Consider the following 18,721-nt stretch of genomic DNA (forward strand, 5'->3'; position numbering starts at 1 on the left):
AACCTGTTGTTTCGGGGTGCGCTAGTTTCAGCACACCCCAACCCCCTCTTGTGTGTTGGCTAGTGTGGCACGTCCTGGCGAGACCTGATAGAATGGGTTTCATTTAGCGCATACTGGTTGCACGCATACTGGTTCTTATCAGTGTGACGTCGTCTGTTAAGGGGTCTATGGGTCACAAGTAAATAAATATCCCCTTTTTTGTTTTGTTTCCAATGCATTTCGTTTTTTATTTAAAAAAAACAAAACAAGAAAAACTAAACAAAAATTGCAACATTTTTCATGAATTAGAAACAAATTCTATGTTTTCAAAGAAATTCCATAAATTAGAAAACTAATGTTTAAAGAAGTAGTGAAACTAGCCGACCTACAAGCTCCTAAGGCGTCGCATTGCGAGGCGTTAGGAGCTTGTAGATCTTCTATTTTCGCTAGACGCTAGTTTTGGTCTCGGGGAGACATCAAATTTCTCTTCCATGTGCTTTTTCTTGCAAACTTCTGAATAAAGTATTCAATCAATCAACTCTATTTTGTCTGTCTCGCATAAGCCAGTATTAATCAAAACAGAGAAGCAGCATGTTAATTCCTTTGACTACATCACCCCCTACTGACTGAAAGATGAAAACACCACGGTACAGGAAACATTATGCTTTCTCATTTTCTTATAGAAAAATATCTTCTATTTATCCTAGATAAAGGTGAAGTAAAGGTTCATTCGTCATATACAGTACAATGAATGTACAACCAATTTCTATAGAACAAGGACACACATTGATTAATATATTTTGACAAAATAAAAAAAACATGTTTTATACCAGAAAGTTTATTCAGCTATGCAAGGAAACAAGTCCCAAGAGTGCCTCAAAGCTGATTCTAAATGTTGAGAATGAAGTCAAATAGTGCACAAAACAAAATACCATCACACCTTTGAAGAAAGAAATTCATAACATAAAAGTATTTTTTATCTTATGACACACCATTCATATCATTCAGCCAATTATATCAGAACAAAACATTACTATGAGAAGATAGCTAAACTTGAAAATGAAGTCAAGGCATACATAGACAGGAATTTGATAAATTGTATTAAGGGAAAAACAAGATTTTTTAGTTAATTCCAACCACCCTAGAAAGAATTTTCCAGAAAAAGGTCAAACCATTATGCCAAAAACATCGTATAGAAGGATGGTCACAAAAAATATATTTGGTTTGCAGTAACCCGACCCCAGTAACAAGGTTTAAACATGGCATTTCCAGATGGTTACACAACTAGTCTGGGTTTATTTCCAGCCAGGTAACCTTCACTTCTGTTGTCTTAGTAAATTATAGGCTATAGCACAACTAGACAGTGTGAAATTTGAAAAACAACTGTGCCGTGTTAATACATCAACACGTAGTCTCGACTGTTACTAGGAAAGTGAGACAAAAGGACCACTAATTGATGCACGATTCCTAAAGCCTGATTTAAACTTGGTTGCAGGCCAGTGTCATGCAATGAAAATAGCAGAGCTACAAGCTCACAACACATCGCACTAAAATGAAGGCTACCTTCTCATAGTCCACTCCCATGTTTTAAATGTTTTGAGTTCTCAAAAAACTCTGAAGATCCAAATCTCTTGTAAGCATTCAAATTACAACTTCAAATCAACCTACCGGTATGTTTTTACATTCAGGCAGTATTGTACAAAACAATATTAATTTTACAACAGTGTTGTAAAAAAAACAATATGAACCCACATAATAAATAAGTCATTACACGTTAAACAGTAAATGATAGAATGAGAGCTATAGCAAAGCAATGGCTGTTGTTAAAGGACGGCTTCACCCATTTTCAACCTATCGTATAATTGGTCCTCACTATGCTCATGATAAATGGTACCATTTGTTTTACTCAGTCTGTGTCTCAGAGGGGGGCTGTGGACAGTCCAGAAACCCACCTACCAGTGACATCATTGTTAGGCAGAAAAACAAGATTTCGCATTTTTTATTTTGATTTCTTTGAGGTACAATGGCTTCTATTAAAGCATTGTAACTTTCCATTGTAACTTTCCGGGAATAGAAAGCCTGCAGTTTGTATTAGCTTCGATTCCACATCAATCATGTTACTGGTAGGCGGGATTCTGAACTGTCCACAGTCCTCCTCTGAGACACTGAGTCAGTAGACAAAAATGGTACCATATTAACATGAGCATTAGTGAAGACCTATTATATGAAGATAGGTTGAAAATGGGTGAAGTTGTCCTTTAAGGCCAAATAAGCAAGATGATGCATCTGGAACTGCTCACAATACCACTTCACTCAAGTGTTGTGATTTGCCAAACAGTTTTAGTTTTTATGTCCTCTATGGCATAGCAGTCAAACTAACATTCACATTATGTAATACAGAACACCCTAGACTCATCTGAAATACTTTACCAGGGTGTGTTAAAAAGTAAATTCAAAGAATGAACACATTAAAACTTCTAATTCAGCGAATGGAATCTAAAAATAACAAAGAAAACATAAACAACTGCTATACTGTACATGTTCTTTCTTGGATTTAAGGAATTGTGTCTTGATAGGGAGAAACAGGTTGAGAGAGAGCTATTGGCTCCCAGTGGGATCCCTGATTGCTACCTCTCAGCCCAAATTAAAGCTGGTATTAAACATGGAACTAAACAAATGACTGGTTAAAGATTTAGTTTTATAGTGTCTATGGTTTTCTCCCTTCAAGTTACCGATTTGAAATGGCATGAAGGATAAAAACGGAACACAGTGTCTTGCCCAGTAGGCCATGTGCACAACAGTAGTCCCAGGTTTCCAGAAGGTGGCATACCCGGCCGTTTCCTTTTCCAATTCATTTTCAGCAGGTTTGAACCGGAAACACATGACACCTCCACTTATTTCAAGTTCAAATTGGCTGCTGAGACAAGCAAAACGTCTACAGGAAATTGAAATGGAACAGCAAAAAGGTATGCCATCCTGGAAACCAGGGACATGGACAGAGCCTAATACAGTCATATTTCTATAGTCAATAGGAACATCCATCTACATTGCCTACGCTGCTTTCACTGGTCAATGCAGTGCTGTGCAGACAAATCAATTCCTTAAGTCCATTTCATTAATTCTGACGGTACAAATTCTACCTCCTTTACTATTACACACACTTTGGGTTGAAGGAACGATAACTGATATGAAACAACATTTATGACATTATGGAGGCAGACCTGGGCAAAAGACAAACAAACTAAAACTAATTTCAAACATCTGAAGTACTTGAGGTCAGCTTGAACCAATAGGCTAACCACCTGAACAGCCTAAAAATGAACACTTAATAACAAAACTAAGTGTTTCTTGTGGGGTTTTGTGTTTGTTTTTTGTTATTCCCCAAAAACATTTGACACATAATTTAATTAGCTTGCCATGGGGGCATTTGCATAAAGTTTAATAACAGAACTAAAGATCTAGAAACCAAGGCCTTGTCAGATGCTCTCAGACCAGCATTCTTTTTTTTAAACCAAACTTCATGCATTTGAGCCCAGGTCTGGATGAACAGAGGGTTGAAAATGGACCCGAGGCTTCAGAGGTTGTTATGATCCGACACGTGTTGTGGTGGTCTTCTTGTCAGAGAAGAAGCTTCTCAGCAGCACCACCTGACTTATGCTGACCACCAGAAGGATGAAGGCCTCACCAATAGACCAGAATGCCACACGGGTGTTGAGATCCTCTGCACGACTGCGTCCCTGGGCCTCCCGGAGGCGGAAGTGAGTCTGGTAGTCGATGACAGACTTCAGAGCCTCGTGAATGGAAACACAGGCCGACTCCATCTGGTAATGTGGAGCAGAGGCACATTGAGAGACCAGGGTGAATAATAATAATCCACACACACACCAAGCAGGTACATTTAGCCTGAATGGTTTGTCTGGCCCACATCATGATTAGAAGAGTGATCAGATATCACTGTGAAGCTCTGTTCTATTTTAAAATGAATAAGCCAAATAGGTTATTGACTGTCAATAGTGTAATATAGACCTGTGTGTAGTGTATAATGGTGCACAGTAGTCACTGTAAAACAGTACTAACTTGTTTAATTATTTTTGTTTTTGTCAAGACAGATACACATACACCAGTCCAGTGTCTCAAAGATAAAATGCACACACCACTCACCTGAGTGAGAGCGGTAACTCTGTTCTCATTGGGGAACAGTGGGGGGTCCTCGCCAACCTGGAAGTCAAAATAGACAGTCTTGTGTGTGAAGGTAGAGAACTCGTTGCTGAAGCAGAACTTGTAGGTGCCATTCTTGGCCGCCGTGAAGGTGAAACTGTCATATTGTTTCTTCATCTCCTTGTACAGAACAGTACTGTCTGGGTCCTCCAAACGACAGTCTACATCATAATGGCCACCAGTGACCACCTGGGAAAACAAAGAGGGAGAGATGTGTTTATAGAACTATCTATTCACAAACATGTCTAACTTTCATCTGATTTCATGGCTGTGCAATGCATTGCAGCTGTATGGTGAAAACAATGTTTTGGTCATTGCAATAGCAGAGAAGCAGAATGTACCTTTTCTCAAACCTGTCAGTCATATTTTCACTTTGGGGTGTCCACACATGAGGATGTATAAGATTATCAGACTGTTGGTATTTTATATTGTTTACCAATGTAAACATGGACCAGATATACAGCCTTTTTTAATATTGTGTTTTGTCTTGCTTCAGGTCACACACACACACACACTCTGTCACCAGCCAGATGGACCATCGAACGGTACACAGCGAAGAAGAAACACACCCAGTGCTGTCTATCGGTGACACTGCAATAGGCAGTTAAAAATGCATGTGAGTTTTTCAGATCTAGGGCACGAACCAGGGACCTTCTGTTTCCCTGACGGCCTCTCTACCCATTCAGATATGGCCGCCTCAATAAAGAACGTATCCACGGAGCGTATGGACACATACATATCCATTCTGAATGGGAGTAAAAATAGGCCCTACAGGTTTTTCCATGGTGCCAATTTGCACACTGGTTTTGTCAACCCAACCCAAATTGTGCATCATTTTTCTCCACTAACTGCTGGCAGTGGGGAGAACAGGTCAGGTCGGCACCTACAATAAAAGTCAAATTTTTGCCCACTTAAAATAATACATATTAGTGTTATTATGACATTTCAAATAACCATCGCACAACAAGTTTATCACACACTGCATATCGTGCAGCACTAGTTGACAAAATACTCCAGGCACCACCAGGAAACAAAAACTAATAGAATACGCACATCACTTGGTGGAGATGCTGGGTTGGAAAGTATCATGAAGAAAAAGAATAAACCCGCAAACTCATCTGCTCCAATGTAATTTAATGACAACGTTTCAAGCCAAGGCTCTTCATCGGGTCAAACTCGAGTTATATATTTTTTCTTTACCACCGTGAAACTGCCTAATTTTGTATATCTTCTATAATTTGGCTTCCATTAGAACAGAATTTCCATGTGTTTTTTCTGTCTTCGCTGTTTACACTTTTTCCATAAAAATACATGATAAATAAAGGATAATGGTTATATAAATCCAGATCCCTTTAACACTTGCTAGTCTTCCCAAGAGTACAGAAGCCCTGTAATGGTAGATCTTCACCATCTGACACTGGGCAGGAAATAACCTCTTGGGTGAATGATGTCTATGATTGGACAGTAATGACCAGGTTGCTTGCTGGGCTGGAGATTGGGCCTAATTTCGGACCACCACCCGCAGTTATGTACAGCAAAAAGCAGTGGTGGAAAGTAACTAAGTACATTTACTCAAGTACTGTACTGTAATTTTGAGGCATTTTACTTTAGTGGAGTATTTCCAAATTTCAATACTTTTACTTCTACTCCACTACATCTCAGAGCAAAATATAGTACTTTTACTCCACTACAATTATTGGACAACTTTAGTTACTAGTTACTGAGTAGATTTTAAATATTATTACAAAAACATACATTAACCACTTCAGCCCTACATAGACTTCGGCTATTTGAAAAAGCCTACAAGCTCACAACTCATCGCAGTGCAAAGCATTGTGAGCTTGTAGATCTGCTATTTCCAAAAGATTGTATACATTTTGAAAACATGAAATGGAAGATTTCTGCATAATAAGTACTTTTACTTTTGATACTTTTGATGCCATTTTGATGCCAATACTTTTGTACTTTTACTCAAGTAAATTCTGAATACCAGACAATAGTATTTCAACATTGCAGTATTGATACTTTTACTTGTAAAAAAAGAAATATGACTACTTCTTCCACCACTGGCAAGAAAAAGACACATACCTGAAATTCCAGCGTACACTTGGTACCAATGATGATGTCTTCGTAGAAACACTGCTTGGCGTTGTCTGGCAGCTCGAACGTGAGCTCGGATCCCAGAACCCAGCCACACAGTAGCTGGGCCCATAACACCTGCAGCAGCACCCGAATGGATCCGCACATCTTCAGAGAGCCCAAGGTATCCAAAAGTGAACCTGTCGCGGACCTGGCAACAACCACAGTAATCCATTAAAACCTCAGGCCGATTCTACAAATGTCTTCTAAATCCTATCAGTTTTTTTCATGTTGAGACAACGCATGTGGCGAGTAGTTCTCAGACTTCTCATACTCATGTCAAGTATTTAGTTCCAGGGACCCCCCAGAAGCAAAGATTTGAGTTACAAATGTTCGCTTAAAAAATTTATTCAAAGATTTGCACTAATTATCACTATTTAAAAAAAATAGCAGATCTACAAGCTCATAGCGCGGTAGATCTGCTATTTTTGAATAGCCAAAGAAATCTAAAATGACACCGATGCTTTCCCATCTTAATGTGTTAAGCTAGAGTTACTCAAAGATCACTACATATTAGGGACAACATGACAAAAATGGTGACAAAGCGAACCCGGACGTTGGCGACAGAATAGCTTGAGGCTAACTAAGCTAGCTGGCAATGCCGGGTTTACAGCAAGCAACCGACTTTAGAATGGGAGATCTTTAATGGATGTCGTGCTGTACGACATCATTGTGTGTCCATATATATCACGATCGGGCTGAATGAAAGCCTGAACGTTTCTGATATTTAATCAAACCTTTTGTTTCACTCAGCACCAGTTTACTCACCTCAAATCCCTTACCCGGATGTACGAAATACCGACCTACGTAAAGTCGACATCACCAAAATTCATTGGTTGATTTTCATGTGAGCCCGCCCTCTTACGCCTGATTGGTCCACATGGGTTAGGGAAGCGGAAGTGCCCAGAGTACCGGATTTAACGTAGAAAATTAAGCATTGGACAAATTGACACTGGCAGTCAGTGTTGCCATGCCCGCTTATTATAAGCGATTTGGGGCTTCTTTTTCTGTGAAGTTGCTTGTAATTATTGGTAGTTGCGTCGCCGGGGTGCGTTTTTGGGCTTGTTTCCAAAGTGTAGTTGCTTGTTTAAGGTTGCATCACAATTTTCAAATTATTTTAAACAGTGGTTCTCAAATATTTTAATGTCATGGACCCCCAAATTAATATGTATTTGTCCATATTACCCCCATCTGAAAGTGTTTTGTGCCAGGGAGCCCCGTACCTGATTTGTGTTAGAATGTTTTAAAAAAATCTTACAAATATTCCACATTTTATTTCAAGATGTTTTGAAAATAGCAGATCTACAAGCTCACAACGTGTCACATCGCGACGCATTGTGAGCTTGTAGAGATAGGCTATTTTCAATGTATACATAGGTTTAAGCCGCCCCGCTGTGCTTCTTTTGGGCTTGTTTTTCTAGACCTGGTTGCTTATTTCTCTCACAAAATCTGGCAACACTGGTGGCAATGGTTATCAAACCATTTGTGGGAACCCCATAACTCCCAGAGTATGGGGGTTACAGACCCCCAAAACTCCCCAATAACTCCCAGAGTATGGAGTTACAGACCCCCATGAGTATAGGGGTTAAAGACCCGCATAACTCCCCAATAACTCCCAGAGTATGGGGTTACAGACCCCCATGAGTATGGGGGTTACAGACCCCCATAACTCCCAGAGTATGGGGGTTACAGACCCGCAAAACTCCACAATAACTCCCAGAGTATGGGGTTACAGACCCCCAAAACGCCACAATAACTCCCAGAGTATGGGGTTACAGACCCCAAAACTCCACAATTAACTCCCAGAGTATGGGGTTACAGACCCCCATGAGTATGGAGCTGGTATGGGGGTTACAGACCCCCATAACTCCCAGAGTATGGGGGTTACAGAAACCCCATGAGTATGGGGGTTACAGACCCTCATAGCTCCCAGAGTATGGGGGTTACAGACCCCATAACTCCCAGAGTATAGGGGTTACAGACCCCATAACTCCCAGAGTATATGGGGGTTACAGACCCCCATAACTCCCAGAGTACATGGGGGTTACAGACCCCCATAACTCCCAGAGTATGGGGGTTACAGACCCCCATAACTCCCCAATAACTACCAGAGTATGGGGATTACAGACCCCCATAACTAAATCCGCTTTTATGGAATTATAGCAGTGGTTCTCAAACTTTTAATGTCAAGGATCCTACATGAAATGATCTTGACAGTGTGAATTTTCGCAGATAAGTGAGGCTGGGACCGAGGCTACGCTTCACCAGGCTTTCCTCAGCACCTGTGGGAAGCCTGGTTGTTTCTAATTTGAGAATAAACCTGATCCGGTCTAGAGCCCGCCTACTGTATCGGGTAATTTTCACACACACACACACACACACACACACACACACACACACACACACACACACACACACACACACACACACACACACACACACACACACACACACACACACACACACACACAGGGGTGCAATGCTCAGTGGACGCGGTTGCACGCCGTGCAACCACTTATTTGGCCAGGGGGACGTGCAGGCACACGCATAGATTTAAAACTACTTTAAATTCACACTTCATCAAAGTTTACAAAGGCTCCCGACTCACGCCAGGTACATTAACATAGGAATTAGCCTATATGCATATCAATTGCCCATTGTGTGACCTGTACTGTAGGTGTTAAGCGACGTGCGCGTCACGTCATTAAAATAGAGAGTGCAACCACTTCTCAAATGAGCATAGCATCACTGCACACACACACACACACACACACACACACACACACACACACACACACACACACACACACACACACACACACACACACACACACACACACACACACACACACACACACACACATATACACACACACACACACACACGCACGCACGCACGCACGCACACACAAACACGCACGCACACACAATCACACACGCACGCACGCGCACGCGCGCACACACATGCAAGACACGTTTCCGTATCCGGTATAGACCCAGACCGGATCAGCAAATACAAAGCACCTTGATCCCCTGCTGCTGCTAAAAAGCTACTAGCTGCCGCTAACAGTGTTGCCATGTCGGCTTATTATAAGCGACTTTGGGCTTCGTTTTCTGTCGCTTGTAAAAATTGGTGGTTGCGTTTTTTTTGGGCTTGTTACCTAATGTTGCTTAAACCAGTGTTTCTCAAACATTTTCAAGTCAAGGAGCCCCAAATTAATATGTATTTGTCTGCAGACCCCCATCTGAAAACACTATAAGCAGGGGGACCCCAATACGAGATTTGTGTTCAAAAATATTCCAACGTTTTTTTTTTCTGTGAAAATAGCCAAAGCATGTGTTTAAAGCAGTGGTTTTCAACCTTTTTCATGCCGAGGACCCCTAAATTGATATACATTTGGCAGCGTCCCCCCATTTGAAATTGTTTTGTGCCAGGGACCGCTTGTTTTAAAATAAAACATAAAAAAAAAAAAAAATCCTTGTCTCTCTCTCGCGAAACCTGGCAACACTGGCTGCTAAACACTCATTCGTCGTCGGGCAGTGTCGCTCCGAAAAAATGACGTATTTTCAGTGTTGTTGTTTTTTTAAGTGTCGCGTCACCGCGAGGCACTACTTTTTTTGCCCTGTGGGAAACAATAACCTATTTTTTGTCGCATTTGTTGACGATCGTGCGACGACGAAGTGTAAAAAGATGCCAGCCGTTTGCGTGATAATGTAGCGCAGTGGTTCTCAAACTTTTTCATGTCAAGGTCCCCCAAATTGACACTTAATAGCCCGCGGACCCCCATTTGAAAAGATATGCCAAGGACCCCCATAAGAGAAGATTTTTACAGATCTAGCAGTGATTTTCAACCATTTTAATTTCAAGGACCCCCAGTTTGGACATGGGCCACGGACCCCCATTTAATGACATTTCTATCTCTGGGACCCCAATTTTACGATATCAATTGGGGCCCAATTGATATCGTAAAATCAATGTTAATTTAACTCAGAGTGTACAAATGGAACCATACACTCTCAGAGTTACAGACCCATAAGGGTCCATTTGGTTCCTAACTATCTATTATCATTTAGCTGGGGACCCCCTGGAACTCCCTCAAGGACCCCTGGGGGTCCCCGGACCCCACTTTGAGAACCACTGATTTAGCGTCACACTTAGTTCTAGTTACACTGTCTGTCTGTCTGTCTGTCTGTCTGTCTGTCTGTCTGTCTGTCTGTCTGTCTGTCTCTCATCTGACGAGACCATAACAACCATGTTAATTTAGCTCGCAGCCTTAGCGTCAGCGTTGCCATGTCTGCTTACTATAAGCGACTTTTGGGCTTGTTTTTCTGTAAGTCGCTTGTAAATATTGGTGTGTGTTTTTTTGTTGTTCGTTTCTAAACCTAAAGTGTAGTAGTTGCTTATTTGGGCTTGTTTCCTAAATGTTGATTAAACCAGTGCCAGTGGTTCTCAAACATTTTCATGTCAAGGACCCCCAAATTAATATGTATTTGTTTGCAGACCCCCCTACTGAAAACATTAAATATTCCAAATGTTTCACATTTTCTTCAAGATGTATCTACAAGCTCACTGTGAGCTTGTAGATTGGCTATTTTCAAATAGCCAATGCATATAGGCCTATTCAGTCGCTTCTTTTGAGCTTGTTTTCATAGATTTGGTTGCTTATTTCTCTCTAAAAATCTGGCAACACAGCTCGCAGCCTTAGCGTAGCTAGCTCGTTAGCAGAGTTGGTTAATACCACCACCCGCCAACAATAACAACAGTGCTAATTATAATAACTTCTTATTCATTGCGTATGAACACAATGACTTGTAAGTCGTGTTAGTTTTAGTTTTGTCCCCGAGATAACGGCAGCACACTGAAATAGTCTCTAAATAGCTCAAACTTGGAACATTTGAGTGTCCAGTCCACCTTGTGGTGCAGTGTTGTTGTTTAGCTACAGTGGAGCTGGTAGGTGAGCAGGCAGAGATCATTCAACAAGACAAAAGTATACACAAAATGATACAAAATACAAATACAAAACGAACCAAATGGACCCTTGCTGTACATACGCACGAGTTAAAATAATTCCACGTCCCATACAGTTAATAGCAGCTTGACTTGCACGTAAGTAACTTTCTTGGACCTAACCTTTTCTGTTATCCTCTTTTTCAGATCCACAAATACTGTATTTGACTCTGAACCTGACAGGTTTGTGTACATAAAGCAGCCAAAACGTATTACATTAATTGACCACCTTTATAGCTGTGCAAAGATGCTTCATGTCTAAACTCCTTCTGATATTGTGCTTCACAGTGTAAACAACTCGCCTATATCTGGGACAACAACATAATTCCGTAATCCTCTCCCCAAGTGCTACGGCTACATATATTATTCAATATGTCTATCACCAACACGCCCACAAGCAATGATGCCTGCTTGAGCATTGTGCACAGTTTGATGTGTCACAGACAGGGTGGTGAGAGTGAGACCTTTGCTAAGCGGGCAATTGAGAGCTTGGTGAAAAAGCTGAAGGAGAAGAAGGACGAGTTGGACTCTCTCATCACGGCGATCACCACCAACGGAGCCCATCCTAGCAAGTGTGTCACAATCCAGAGAACACTGGATGGAAGACTGCAGGTTGGAGCAATTAGTTGTCTCTGTATGCAGTTAACATAATGAGCACAGGGTTGCTATAGTCATGGAAAATGTGGAAAAGTTAAGGTATCAAATTGGCTGTTCTGGGCCTGGAAATTGTTACTTTAAATTATTCTTGTTCTTCACCTTGGACATTGGAATTAAATAACCAAAACACTAATATTTGAAGATGGAACCTTTCATGTAGTAGTTGTAGAAAATGTAATATATCATATTCTGTTTGTTTGATTGAGCATCTCTGGGAAATTGTCTATTATACTGCTATTCAGTATAAAGTAGGCTACAAGTTCAAACTCAACCATGAAAATAGCAGATTCATTTCTTCTATGACCATGGTTCTTGTCTTGGTGTGGAATTCCTCGTCACTTATTTCTTGTCTTACTGAATTCCTGTTGTTCCCAGGTGGCTGGACGTAAAGGTTTCCCCCATGTAATCTATGCCAGGTTGTGGAGGTGGCCAGATCTACATAAGAATGAGCTGAAGCACGTCAAATACTGCCAGTTTGCCTTTGACCTTAAGTGTGACAGCGTATGTGTCAACCCCTATCACTATGAGAGAGTGGTGTCTCCTGGTATAGGTGAGAAATAATGCCTTTTTTCTTTGGCCAATTGATGTTTAGGGATATATGTCACTGTGTCAACCCCACACGACAAGGTCAATTTTATAGAGCTTGAGATTTACTCATAGTTCCATGGCTCTGTGAGGACAGGCATATTTAGGACATTTTTTGTTTTGATTTGCTGGAAAATTGGTTGCAAATTTATAACATCACACATTAATAGTTATCCATCTTGTAACACCTCATTTTATATTGAAGTATCCAAACCATACACTAGGTTAGAGTAGGTTAGATGTTGTTAGATGTTGTTAGTGCTTCGCACTAGTCATGTATTTTAGTTACTTTTATGTCCTCAGATTTGTCAGGGCTGACACTGACCAGTTCTGGCCCCAGCACGGGGCTGATGGTTAAGGACGAGTATGATTTTGACGGACAGCCTAGCCTGCCCTCCATCGAGGGAGGCCATTCCCTCCAGACCATCCAGCATCCCCCCTCCGGCAGCCGTTCTGCCCCCTCAGAACCATTCGGCACCCCCACCCTGCTCCCACCCTCTGAGGCCTCTACGTCTGCCTCCACATCATCCTTCCCTGCCATTGCTGCTGGATCAGGAAGTAAGATGAATGTTGAAATATCCCAGCAGCACATGCTTGTCCATTTTTGTTTACGTTTGACTTTGTGAACAGCAGTGGTGTGAGTGGTGGTGTGTGTTTCTGCATGGCTGTCTGTTGTGTTTGTTGTTATTTCCAGGGGAGAGGATGTATTGTAAAAAGGTTTCTCAATGTGTGTTTCTGTCTGTGTGCATGTGTGTCCTTCTGCATTTGTGGTTGCACTGCATTGCACTGTTACATTGGTCTGCCCTGTTATTACAGGGTGTGAAATAAGATTATAGTTGATATCAGTCTCTCCTCTGTCGCTTTGTTTTCCCCAGATGCCAGCTCCACCTGGTCAAGAAACAGCAACTTCACCCCAAACTTGCCCCACCACACCAATGGCCATCTACAGCACCACCCTCCTATGCCACATCCCGGACATTACTGTAAGTACACAAATGCACTCGCATACGTGCACACACTACGTTTTTCTTTGTAATGCTTCACACAACAAACACTTCGATCTTGGTAACTGTTATCTCTTTTAGGGCCGGTGCACAATGAACTGGTGTTCCAGCCTCCCATATCCAATCACCCAGGTGAGAGAACAGACACACAACCTGTTTTGAATGGAAAATACCTTTTTTTGTCAGTAGTTAAAATCAACAGTATTGTGTTCTCGTCAGTTTGTTCCTTTACACATGATTGTCTTAGGTTCTACCCCACATTCCTACTAAAGGCAATATCGACAATGTGTTGCCTATAGGAGTTTTCCATTGATTACACATGCTGGATTTTCATGTAGAATTCTGTAAAGCTCTATCTTCAGGGAGGCGTAGAGAGCAAGCAGATTCCCAATTTATAATTTTTCCTTGATTATTGACTTGGATAGAGTTGTCACATCAGGGCGCAAAGCAACCCTTAACTTCTAAGGAAGGATTCTGCTTTTTCTTCTACTATCTGGATCAAACCTTCATTTTAGTTATTACTGCATGTGTATTATTGACATGTTGTTCCTTTTGTTACAGCCCCTGACTACTGGTGCTCCATCGCCTATTTTGAGATGGACGTTCAGGTCGGCGAGACATTTAAGGTGCCCTCCACCTGTCCCATTGTGACTGTGGATGGTTACGTTGATCCTTCAGGGGGAGACCGGTTCTGTCTGGGCCAGCTCAGTAACGTCCACCGGACCGAGGCCATCGAGAGAGCCAGGTAGGTGGCTCAGTCTAAGTACGGGGTCCCACTGATATAGGGTTTGTTTGGCTTTTTATGTTTTCAGCCTATTTTTTTATATTCATTCATATAATTGGTGTTGATGAAATGCCATTATTAGTATGTAAAGCTAAAAATAAGTTGCTTCTATTACTGACCGCCAGGAGGAAAGCATGTCTCATTTGCTGAAATTTTACACTGTTAAATCAAGTTATGGGGCAGATCATAAGATCACAATGCTAAAGAAAACCCTACGGCAAATACTAGTTAATCCACACAATTCATAATAGTGATTTGATGTCTACATCATACAGTGAGTTAATCTTTATATGTTTTTTTAGGAGACCTCTTACATTGATACTGTTCATTCTCTGTTCAATATCGTCAATTTATGTCCTTTCCTTTCTACTCCCCACCGTGTCCATTTCTCTCTCAGGCTCCATATTGGTAAAGGGGTTCAGTTGGAGTGTAAGGGTGAGGGAGATGTGTGGGTGCGTTGCCTCAGTGACCATGCAGTGTTTGTTCAGAGTTACTACCTGGACAGAGAGGCGGGCCGCGCCCCGGGAGACGCTGTTCATAAAATCTACCCCAGCGCTTACATCAAGGTAAAGATATTTCTCCTCCTTATCTGAATATTCTCTGGGTGCTGATCTTAAATACACACTTGTTACAAAGGACAATACTACTTAATATGTGGGTTCTGACTGAGTCGTCACATGTCTCATTTGTGTGTTATAATAATACTACATTGGTACAAGTGGCAAACAAATAATTCTGTCTGGCAGGCAGGTGGGAAATGGGGAATCCAATGCCTGTGGATTGGTGCTCTTAAAGTGTTGTATTTTTTCCTCCTAGGTGTTTGACCTACGCCAGTGTCACAGACAGATGCAGCAGCAGGCTGCCACGGCCCAGGCAGCGGCAGCAGCTCAGGCGGCCGCTGTGGCAGGGAACATACCTGGACCTGGATCAGTTGGAGGGATTGCTCCAGCTATCAGTAAGACAAAAGACAAACGGGAAATACATTTGCAGTAGCTGATCCCAGATCACACTCTGGGTTAACGCCTTCTGTCAGGCACACGGAAGCAGAATGCCGTCCAGGCCATGATTACATCAATTTAGACAGAAATAAGCAAATTTATATCAGTGGTGCATAAACAAAAAATGCCTTCTCAGGGGACATTCGTAACACATTATAGAAAGGTGTGAATTGATGTATCATTTGGATCAGCCCATGAATAACTTCTCGGATAGATTCCTTGCCTATACCATTTTACACTCCGTTAAAATAACCCATTAAAACTGGGAAAGCATCTGTCATTTTAGATTTTTGCGTTGGCTATTCAAAAATAGCAGATATACAAGCTCGAGCTACGAGCTTGTACATCTGCTATTTTGGAACATTTTTGAAAAATCTTGAAAGTGTGAGAACTACTGATTTAGAAGGCATTTGTAGAATCGGCCTCAGGCCTTAATGGGATAACACTGACAACTTTGCTGTGCACATACTGTATACTTTCAAGTTCAAATAGTAGGGAAGATATCACATTTGGAGTCAGCAGCATGGGGTGTGAATATAACTGCCTTTCTCTCCACCCAGGTCTGTCAGCGGCTGCAGGTATTGGGGTAGACGATCTGCGGAGGCTGTGTATTCTCAGGATGAGCTTCGTCAAGGGCTGGGGGCCTGATTACCCCCGCCAGAGCATCAAAGAGACACCGTGCTGGATTGAGATCCACCTGCACAGAGCGCTCCAGTTACTGGATGAGGTTCTGCACACGATGCCTATAGCTGACCCCCAGCCTCTGGACTGAGGTTGTCCTGGCATCATCCCCCGATCGGACCAGAAATTGCGATGGCTTAGGAATGGCGTCCCTAAAGGAATCGGTTTGGGTGGGTGGGAAAGGCTTCCAAAGCAGTGCTCGTCACTCTGCAACACCAGTGCTGTCCCTGTTGAATTTGTTTTGGCGGGGTTGGTGGTGACCCCTTACGCTTGCCTTTTAAATGGCCAGTGTCACACGAACACCGGCCAAAGCCATATATCTTAACTAAAAGATACTTTTAGTTTTTGATAGATGGCTGTGATGTTTGATGACTGGAATAGAGAATCACAGAGTTGGACAAGGATATTACTGAATCTGATCTAAAGTTGCAGGACAAAATCCACCACACCATGCCATTAGCTGACCTGAAACGTCTGCATTTAAATAATGAACAATCAGGTCCAACATGGACTACACGGCACCCCTGGATTCAACTATCATTGACTACTGAAAATTGTTTTATAGGTCTAAGAATGACCCTGACCTACAGTCAGTAGGACATTACTGACAATCCTGAATAACTGGATGAGGTTGTACTATCATTGCAGAGCCTACAGAGCCACAACCAATAATACCATAGCCACCAGGTTATCCCACAGCCCTACACATGCTGAATGCCATGATTCACACAATGCCTACAACTGACCTTCTGCTATTCATCAGGAACATGTCTACCATAGGTTATGGACTATATGCATCAGGGGTTCTTTGCATTTGGACCCATAAATAATGGTGACAGTGTCACTTGACGAATCCTACTAGTATTTTCTTTTTTATTAGACAGGGTCACAGAAATCGTAAGGATCTCAGCTCTACACTTTGGACTAGAAGTGTATTATAGAGGCCAAGAGTTGCTGCATTACACAGGATTCTAAATGCAATACTGTTATTTTATGGAGCACCTGTGATTTATTTAATCATATAGCCTGTTTATGATATTAGGTAGTTTCTTTGCATTGCAATGCTCACTCATTTTGCCTCAAGTGCTCTGCTGGTTGATTTTTATGACCCTTTTAAAAATAAATCTTAAACTGAAAACTACATTACTGGTAAATTTTCAACAGTGGTCACATCCCATTAGTTACTTTCAGTGGTGTGATCTCAGTTTTGGAAAGTGTACCAATGCCACTGATGATGAATCTTAAGTCTTTCATCAACTCTTCACCTCTTGTCTCTTTTACGCTGAAGAAGAAACAAACACTAGTATGCAATGAGCTGTAACAAAGTGGAAAAGAGGTGAAGCAGCTGAGTTCAGAATTTTGTCATTCAATCACTATACTGAAACAGGTTATGTCAACTTGAATTGGCACAGAGAAACATTAATCATAGAAAGCCTTGTATGAACACATTTGAACCAGCATGCATAGGGAGCTGCTGAGCTTGATATTTGTTCGGTGGAAATGAAACTCATTGTACTTAATGACTCAGTGTCTAGCCCTGTGCCACTTGATCCAGGAATTGGTCCCTTATGTAGATAGTCTTGAAGATGATTTCCCAACAAGTGTTCTCTTGGTTTTTATTTTTGTTTGTTACTTAATGCTTTCATTAAGTAAAAGTATTTTATTTTCAGCACTTTATTTTGTTTTTCTTCTTGCTTTTAATACTATATTTTGTGGCTGCATTGTCCAGTCATGAATGAGGGAGTGGATAAGCCTGTTAGGTTTTATGTATAATCGGGGCTACATTGTGATGAGATATATAGAAGATACGCAACACTAAGACACCTTCGAAAAGGTAAACTTTTGCCCTCACAATACAGGCATTTACACATTTACATAGTTTTCCCCCCTCTTGTTATTTTGAGTTGCCTTTTGAGCTTTTTTTTCTTCTCCATGTAAATAACTTTGCTTTATGACATGCATGTTGATGATTGCATGAATGAGTAGACGTATTGGGAAACGAATACCTCCCACCATACATACAGTACAAATTAGTTAAGTATATTGGTCCAGCATGTTGTCACAGAGATTCCCTCGTCACAATTCTAAATCAATGACTCAAAGTGCATTATTCCTCGATGATGCAGAAAACGTGTTAGGGTTATTTGAGCTTTTCATACTGTATCTGTATATGATGGCCCTCCCTTTTCAACCTATTTGGGTCCCTGAAGTCTTGCCATCTGGGAAGTCTTAATTTGGAAAGTCAAAGACTTGCTGATCAGCCAGGAATGCCCTGTTGCTGTTCTAGACTCTTGAACGTGGTGAGATCAAATTATTAGTTTTAAATGACAATCCCTAACTCTCCCTGCATGATGGGACACATATCACTTATTTTATCATCACTTCATTACATAAGTTTGTTTAGAAACCCCCATTCACATTAAAGTTGACACTGAGCTGCCATGACTTTATTTTTATTTTTTTTATCAATATATAAAGCCTTCATTAATGACAAGCATATGAAACTAAAGTCATTTGTTTTTCTTTCATAAATTAGTTTGTTTATCCCTACAGAAAATGACTAATTGTTGATGTACGAAAAACTAGCATTGCAGTTTACAGCTGAAGTGTTACTGGGAAGGAAAGTTTGAATTAAGACATTTGGACCTTGCTTTGTTACTTGAGATTG

The 18,721-nt window shown here is 41.3% G+C and overlaps 2 protein-coding genes across 6 annotated transcripts; one reads left to right on the forward strand and one right to left on the reverse strand.

Annotated features, from left to right (window-relative positions):
* Positions 1–801: 801 nt before the first annotated feature.
* Positions 802–7,129, reverse strand: tmed7 (transmembrane p24 trafficking protein 7). Its single transcript, XM_084055038.1, has 4 exons — positions 7,105–7,129; positions 6,286–6,487; positions 4,141–4,386; positions 802–3,800 (listed from the first exon to the last, which is right to left on the reverse strand). Exons 2-4 carry the CDS (start codon positions 6,442–6,444, stop codon positions 3,564–3,566), a joined length of 642 nt encoding a protein of 213 aa, XP_083911164.1. The 5' UTR covers positions 6,445–6,487; positions 7,105–7,129; the 3' UTR covers positions 802–3,563.
* Positions 7,130–11,048: 3,919 nt separating this feature from the next.
* LOC311042861 (mothers against decapentaplegic homolog 4) lies at positions 11,049–18,507 on the forward strand. Of its 5 annotated transcripts, none has more exons than XM_084053918.1 (11): positions 11,049–11,291; positions 11,492–11,527; positions 11,633–11,956; positions 12,377–12,551; positions 12,872–13,144; positions 13,462–13,569; positions 13,672–13,722; positions 14,152–14,335; positions 14,772–14,940; positions 15,191–15,329; positions 15,933–18,507. In XM_084053918.1, the coding sequence occupies exons 3-11, from the start codon at positions 11,717–11,719 to the stop codon at positions 16,142–16,144; spliced, it is 1,551 nt and encodes a 516-aa protein (XP_083910044.1). In that variant the 5' UTR covers positions 11,049–11,291; positions 11,492–11,527; positions 11,633–11,716; the 3' UTR covers positions 16,145–18,507. The 5 variants fall into 5 exon arrangements, with proteins under 5 accessions (XP_083910044.1, XP_083910046.1, XP_083910048.1 ...); XM_084053920.1 differs by having other exon boundaries at positions 11,049–11,287; XM_084053921.1 differs by having other exon boundaries at positions 11,079–11,148.
* The last annotated feature ends 214 nt before the right edge of the window (positions 18,508–18,721 follow it).

Source organism: Gymnoscopelus microlampas (genome assembly GCF_963454915.1).
Source record: "Gymnoscopelus microlampas genome assembly, chromosome: 4".
NCBI lineage: Eukaryota > Metazoa > Chordata > Actinopteri > Myctophiformes > Myctophidae > Gymnoscopelus > Gymnoscopelus microlampas.